Source organism: Pteropus alecto, unplaced genomic scaffold, assembly GCF_000325575.1.
Source record: "Pteropus alecto unplaced genomic scaffold, ASM32557v1 scaffold79, whole genome shotgun sequence".
Classification (NCBI taxonomy): Eukaryota; Metazoa; Chordata; class Mammalia; order Chiroptera; family Pteropodidae; genus Pteropus; species Pteropus alecto.
Window position 1 is genome coordinate 10957762 of NW_006494612.1, and position 8189 is coordinate 10965950.

Genomic DNA, 8189 nt, shown 5'->3' on the forward strand with positions numbered 1-8189 from the left:
TGGGGCAAAAAAGCTATACATAAGAGATTTTCTGTATACCTTTTAGAGATTTACCTTACAGAAGCTGGTGTGTACAAAATTACATTGTCTTGGGGATTAACCTCAAACTGAATTTAATTATCAAACTGTCAAAATGTATGAGGTAATTTTCCCTAGTAAATTAATCTATTTTGTTAGGTAAATTTTATTCCAACAAAGGAGAAAGCACTTATATAAGTATATGCACTATATAGTTTAGAATATGAATAGAAATATATGTAATATAACATAATATAACATTATGTAAATGAATATATAAATATAAATGTAAAAGAAAAACCCAAAGGTAAAATTTAGGCTAAGTGCCAATAACCTAAAAGGTTAACCTTTTAGAATAAAATTCATATACTAATAATACTATAATAAGCAAAAGTAATATTGTCATAAAATATGGTTAAATTCATTTGCTTTGTTCTTTAACGTGACAATCCTATGACTGAGACCGCCACAGTAAATTTCACTGAATACTGAAAGGCACAAACATACATCCACTGTGTTCACGCTGTTATGAAGATAGTATTCAGATGGCATTTTCATGGCCTTTTTAAGGGCCTTTTTTTTCTATAAAACTTTCCAATTTCTCGTACTTAATTAAAAAAATAACACTCAATCTAAAGTTGTCATGTAGTAGAAAATTTTTTGGGTTCACAATTATGATTCTTTTTTATTTTTTTATTAATGGGCATAAGCATGGCATTTTTCAAATTGCTATCCACAGTTTTGAAACCTTTTTTTCCTCCTGAATATGAAGCAATACCTGTTCAAGGCTGAAAAGTTAGTGCACTGAAAAATAAAAAAGTCACCCATAATTGCTCAACCAGAGCCTATGTTTAAACATTTTTTTTTTTTTACATGTTTGGGATCATTAAATTTTGTGTTCTGTTTTTCTACTTCACATTATATAAGTGGAATCAAATTTGGCTAGTGAGAGCCCCTTTAAGCTGGTTCTTGTGTTCATAAGACGTGATTCCGTTGTCTATTTTAAAAAATTGTGGTAAAATACACATGACATAAAATTTACCATTTTTAAGTGTACAGATGACTATTGCTAAGTATCTTCACATTGTGGTGCAATCCATCTCCAGAACTTTTTCAACGTGAAAAACTGAAATTCTATACCTATTAAACAATAACTCCTCACTTCCCCTACCTCCAGCCCCTGGCAACCACCATTCTACCTTCTGACTTTCTATTTCTATGAATTTGACTACTCTAGATATCTTGCATAAGTGGAATCATATGGTTGTCTTCTTGTGACAGGCTTTTTCTAAGTTTAATTTGTAGCAAGCATCAGAATTTACTTTTTAAATCTGGACAATATTCCATTATATGTACATATCGCGTTTTGCTTATCTAGTCATCTGTCAATGGACATTTGGGTTCCTTCCACATTTTAGCTATTGTGAATTCAATATGGATGTATAATGTGGGTACATAAATATCTTTTTAAGGCCCTGCTTTCAGTTCTTTTGAGTATATTCCCAGAAGTGGAATAGCTAGATCATATGGTAATTCTATTTATAATTTTTTTGAGGAACCACAATACATGTGGCAAAACACCATGTTTTCCATAGCAACTGCACCATTTTATATCCCCACCAACAGTATACAAAAGTTCTTCTAATTTCTCTACACTTTCGCTAATACTTTTTTTTTTTATTGATACTAAGTATCCTGATGGGTGTTCCATTAATCTTTAAACATTTTATTGCATTCTGGCTTAGAAGTTCTAGCTTACCTCACCTCAGACATGGAATCAGCCATTTCTATAAGAAATGGTTCTTTTAAGTGGAGATTGGAATTCTGAAACTAAGATCTGTGTGCATGGTGTGCTTATGCTACTGGGGCAATGTTGCTACTAGGATGTAATATTGCTTCTATTATAATATTGCTTCTACGTCCTTTCAGCATATAGGGCTAGAAAATATATTTGTAAAATTATGAATTCACATGCACATTTCCAGTTCATATTTAACATTAGAGATGGTTTTTCTTCTTTTATATTTGTACCGTTTTATCTTACAATGAAAATCTTGGTTTGTAATAACATTAATATATTTACTTATTTGTTTTTATCTTACTGTATTTATTAAGGAATTTCTAAATTTCATTACTAACATTAATATTAACAATAAACATACTGAGAGAAATTTCTTTGCAGGTTCTTTTGTCCTTAGACTCTAAGATGTTCAGTCAGAATACTTTTTCTTTTCTCTGTATGTTTTTGTTACCAACATAAACATTTGATTAATTAATTAGATTTATTTGATTCTGCTTGTGTTCAATTTTAGGATTCAATTTTAATTATGTTTGTGTGTGTGTGTATGTGTGTGTTTGTGTATGAACATGTAAAACATTAATGTGAGTCAAAAGTTAAAACTATATGGAACCAAGCACTCCCTATAAGTAACTTTTTTATTCACTACTGGTTTATCTTTTTTCCCCCCAAAATAAGCAAATATGTGTATATATATTCTTATTTCCTTCTTTCTTGCACAAAAACTAGTATATTACATATGCTGTTCTGCTTCTTATTTTTATTCCCTTTAACAATACTTTCTTGAAACCATTTTATGATAGTTCATAGAGACCAGCTCCTTTCTTTTTTAAAGATGTATAGCAATTCTTTACTGATGTACTGGTTGTTTCCAATATTTTGCTATGATAAATAATACCATAATAAATGCCACATACAATGTTTTATATTTCTAGAATCATATCTTCAGAGTATATAGCTAGAAGTAAGATTGCTAGGTCAAAGGGTAAAAGCACATGCTATTTTCTTAGCCTTTGCTAAATTCTCCTCCATAGGGACTGTTCTAGTTTAGATTCCCACCAAGCTATGTATGAGAATGCCTCTTTCTTCACAGCTTCGCCCACAGAATGTACTGTTATAGATTAGAGTTGTTATCAGTCTGTTAGGTGAGAAATGGCATGGTTTTATTTTTCATTTTTCTCTTCTGAGTATGGTTGAAGACTTAGGGGCATTGCTTTTCTGTTTGTGTGGACTTCCATTCATGCTTTTTGTCCATTTGTTCAGTCTTATTTTAAAACATTTCTTTTTCAACTTTTAAGAGACTTTTATGTACTGGGGATATTAGCTCTTTGTCTGGGATATAAGTTGCAAATATTTTCCCTGGTTTATCATTTGTCTTTTGACTTTGCATGTCTTTTTCCATACACAATTTCTTTTAAAATTATTTTTAACGTAGTTGATTTATCAAACTTTTATAGCTTCTGGATTTTAAATCATAGAAAAACTCTCAGAATTAATATTTTAAAAATTATTTGAAAACATGATTTTTATGATCACATAATAGTACACTGTCTCTTAATTTCCATTTTAGTGGACATTCATCTTTAATCATTTTTTTTGCTGCTATAATAAATATGATCAAATATATGACAAAACATATTTGTGAATAAATCTCTATTTATTTCTCCTATTATCCCCTAGGTCAATATGATACATGTTCTCAAATCACTTCCAAAGTGGTACCAATTTATACTCCCAGCAACAGTTTACATTCTTACCTCACTACACCCTCAGCAGCGATGAGCTTTAAAATTTGTAACCAAAACAACGTAACCAAAACAATGTTCTAATTTGATACATAAAAATATTGCATATTTTCATTTTTCATTTGCCTTTTATATTCATTAAGAACATTTTTTCATATTTTTACTTCTATAAATTGTTGATCGTGGCCTTCGTCAATGAAAAAAATAGGAATTTAGTATTTTTCTTATCAATTTATTTATGTGATTTTATTGGATAAGAAAGACATTAAAGAGTTTTATGACTAGGAACCAGAAAATACAGAGGGTTAGAAAATAAGACTTATGAGTAAGGGTTAAAGAACTATAGATAAGACTGAGGTTTGCACTTTTAATTACTTTTTCAAAATAAAGTTTGTTTTTTAGCTTCAGAAGGGACAGGATGACAGCAAAGGTGGGTGTTGCTCTGGGTTGCTTTGCAGTCGTGGAATAACGCTCATGACCTTCTCTCACATCCTCTTTCCACACTTTTGCAGGCTCCCCGGGACTTTAGCCAGGCTGGACCTGAAAGGCAATGCCATCCAGGACATTGCTGAGAGGGAACTCAAGGATCTAAAGCAGCTTCAGGTTCTAAACCTTAGGAACAACAAGATCTCTGCCTTGGACCTCAAAGCCCTGGAGGGGCTGCCTCGCCTCAGGCTCCTGTATCTCGATGGGAATCCTTGGAATTGCACCTGCAGTCTCCTAAGAGCAAGGGAGGTCCTGAAGGCCAAGGGGACAGATGTGAGGGGAGGACAGTGTGCAGCGCCAGCTGAAAGACAAGGGGAGAGTTGGATGTCCTCCAAGAAGATTATGAGGCAATGCGAGCATCACTTACGTCTGACCGAGAAAAGCAAAGAGACCAAAAAGAAAACAAAACCCGAAGAGCACTCCAGCATCAGAATCAACATAGATGACGATTATTATGATTATGAAATCGATTAGGTGTGAACTTTGTTTATGGCTTAGAAAAAGGTTTTGTTTCTTTTTTTTTTTAAAAACAGACTTCATTTTTTAGAGCAGTTTTAGGTTCACAGGGAAACTGAGAGGAAGGTCCAGAGATTTACTATACATCCCCTGCTCCCAATCATGTGTAGCCTCCCCCACTACAAATGCCCCACCAGAGCGGCACATTTATTACAATCAGTGAACCTGCACTGACACATCATAATTACCTCAAGTCCACAGTTTAAATAAGGGTTCACTCTTGGTGATGTACGTTCTATGGGTTTCCGCAAATGTATGACATGTATCTACCATTATAGTATCATGTAAATTAGTTTCACTGCCCTAAAAATTATCTGTGCTTCAGAAAAAAAGTTTTTTTAATGTTTAGTCTTTTACACAGAAATATACTATACATTTAGATATATAAAAGACTCTTTTTTGTAAGTTTTTCTTTTTTTTTAAGAATGAAATGAGGTTAAGTCGACGTGGGGGGAGGAAAGTAGAAAGGAGCAATGGTAAGAAGATGTAAGATTCCTTCCATGTTAAAAGTAATTTGCATTTTTTACTGTAACCTAGACAAATAACAATGCCAAATAAAATCACCTTCTGGCTAACTCCCTGCAAATGGAGTAGCTCATTTATTAGATGAAAAGTGATGATTTTTGCATATGAAGGTGATGCAGTTATGTGGGTATGCAGACCTACACTACAAGTTTTTGGCTGCAAGCAATAAAAGCTGACTCCAACTTAAGCAAAAATAATTTATTGGAAAGACAGGGAATAGGTCACAGAATCTACGAAAAACCTGAAAAACCTGGAAACACAAGGCTCAGAACTTCTCCATGGCCCTAGGCAGTAAGGACATAATGAAGAGACTCTCAGCTTTTCCAGGGTTCTCTCTGTAGAATGAAGCACTCCTGCTACTCCCAAGTGTTAGCTTCCCTTTTTGCAAGATTTATATCCTCAGGTGGAGAGGCTAAATGGCCTCGCTGGAGTCACATGTTTGTCCTTGGCTAAGGGATAGTAGATCTTGTTTGACAGTCTTACCAAAACCAAAAGGAAACCAGAAAGGAAAATGTAAATTCACACTTTAAATATGTCCCTACAAAGGCCTTCTTGAAAAGAATTGTGCTTTGAGATATATTCAGTTTTCCCTGAATTGACCACAATCCCCACACTGCCTTCTTTTTGGTTAACTGTATGTATTTGAGAATCACCTGTCTGGGGACAGAGGTGTGACTGTAGAATATCTTATTTTCTCTCTATAGATCTACTTGTGAATATAGCCTACTTGCAAATAAAAATAAAACCCCATCCCAATTAGTTCCTGTTATAATTAGTAAGATTTATCTATTGCAGTATTTTACAAAGTTTTCCATCAAAACACCCCAATGGCAGAGAAACTAAACAGTACAGATTGAGTGGCTGAGCCAAGATGCCCATCAGAAGTCAAAACTTTCTCCAGAGCTTCATGTTTTAACTTAAACTTTCATGCAAATTTTGCACTACTTGCTTTATGTCCATATTATCTTCTCTCCAAATCTTTATAAAATTGACACTCCTTGCAAAAGAGCCCTGTTTGTTTCGTGGTTTCTAGTATTCCCTGGCACAGTGACAGGCATCCCAAGTCCATAAAGTACAGATGTTAGGGAACTCTGACATGATTTTGTGATTGTGTAGGGCTTCAACTCTTTTTTTAGTGTGTTAGACCTACAGTTTTCTCTAAGAAAGACCAATGATACTTGATGTTTAATAATTTATATTCACTGGATATTAATAATCAGAATACCCAAGTTGTGAAGATTTTGAGAAAGATCTAGTCTTTGACAGCTGAGGATGCTCAGGCTCAGAGGAGTGAAGTAACTGTCAGTTCACACACGTAGGAAGTGGTAGAACTAGAACTTGCCAATCTGCCTTTCTCTCCAAATGGAGACATTGCTTTATACCAGGGTGCCAATCATGCGGCAAATGTAAGTGGCGCCCCCCAACAATTCAAATCATCCCTGCTTAGACCTGCCAAGTGTCAGAACTGAGCCACTGCCTGGTCAGTCATACTCCTACTGGCTGCTCCCTTGGACGCAAATCCTGGTTGAAGCCTTTAGATTTCACCCTGTAGGGGCTTGATCATTCTTCAATGAAAGACTAGTTTCCCTCTAAGCCTTGAGGAAGGGAGTGAGAATTTCATTCCAGTTTGGAACTCAAGAAGGAATAACTGAAACGAATGACCTGAAAAGAAAGCAACTGGTACTCTGCTTTCTGGCATACACACACGGTCCCACGTGAACATACTGCTTCTATCGCAGTTGATTTTTTTTTTTTTAATTTTTTTTTTTAGGCCAGGCAACCCATGGTTGACCTCACAGATTGCAAGGACCTTGTCAGTTTACAATCCCTTATTTTTTAGGCCTACAACACCTGGTGTTCCTAGGTGGTCTCCCATCCAAGTACTATCCAGGCCCAACCCTGTTTAGCTTCTGAGATCAGACAGGATCAGGCTTGTTTAGGGTAGCATGGCCGTAGACAGAGCTGATAATTTCATCCAGAAGCATTCTTAGTTTCTACACAGAATTGCGCAGAATTTATAAACTTTAAAGAATTTTTCCTCACAGACTATATAAATTTTTATTACGCAATATATGCAACAGCAGGAAGATATAGACTCATCTTCTTTTGATGTGTCGGCTTTCTGCTAATGCCTTTGCAAAGGCGCTCACAAGTCTTCTCAAATCTCTGCTTGGTTGCACCTGTGAGCCTCTTTCCTTTCTTCAGGAGGGAGGAGGTTCATGGATGTCCTGGTTTTAGAAGGCAAAGATGTCTTCAAGGCCAATGCACAGAAAACTTCCTCTGAAGAAGTCCCTTTTCTCTATAGTTGTTTACTATGTCCCTTCATCAAATAATCGTCTGGTGTTGAGGCTGTAGCCAAAAATCCTGGTTTCCTTATTATAAAACAGCCATGGAAGGGGGAAGGGGGCCTGTTGATGTTTAACTCTTTCATGTATTTTGTGTACTGGCTGTGTAGATTTCACCAACCCTAAGAAACTGGATAATAATTTTTTTAAAGCTCTACTTTGCCAGACATCATGGCTATTTTGTCACTCATCATTTAGTTAATTAGATATTTTGCTCTTAGCTAAATTTGCTTAAATAAATATGGACGCAAATGAAATAACTACCATCTTTACAAGTCAACCAGAAACTCAATGTTTTTTCATTATATAATTGTGTAGTAAACATTAAAACTTGGATTCTTGCCAGCTTATCAGTCTGAAACTTCAAGGAATGGTAGAAGTGCCCAAAAGCAGTTTTATGAGAATAAACTTCATGGAACTGGTATCATACCACTAATAATAGTGGATTATCTTAAAATTTTGATTCAAGAACATCACTAGCACTATGTCTGAGCTCTGAGACTGCCTTTATTCTACATGGTATTTGCACAGGGAAGAGCTACTATGATGCATTTCCCTATCTTTTTCTCTCAAAGGCAAGATGTTGTTCTAATATTCTCTATAGGCTTTCATAAAACACTATTTCTAGGAATCCAATACACAGGATTTGATTTAATAGCCATTATTCAACTTTCAAAACAGTCACTGAAAATTGCCTTTATTCTTATCCCAATCTAACTTGGTTTCAGAAAAATATTTACTATATAGCCACTCTTT

At 34.9% G+C, this 8189-nt stretch overlaps 1 protein-coding gene and 1 pseudogene across 1 annotated transcript in view; one reads left to right on the forward strand and one right to left on the reverse strand.

Moving 5' to 3' along the window:
- Positions 1-4852, forward strand: part of LOC102885313 (nephrocan) — a 15814-nt gene extending 10962 nt beyond the window's left edge. The window contains exon 3 of the mRNA XM_006926122.2: positions 4074-4852. Coding sequence (XP_006926184.1) covers positions 4074-4521 — 448 coding nt within the window. The 3' untranslated portion in view covers positions 4522-4852. The remainder of the gene's footprint in view (positions 1-4073) is intronic.
- Positions 4853-6927: 2075 nt separating this feature from the next.
- On the reverse strand, positions 6928-7046 carry LOC112474408 (annotated as a pseudogene).
- Between the last annotated feature and the right edge of the window lie 1143 nt (positions 7047-8189).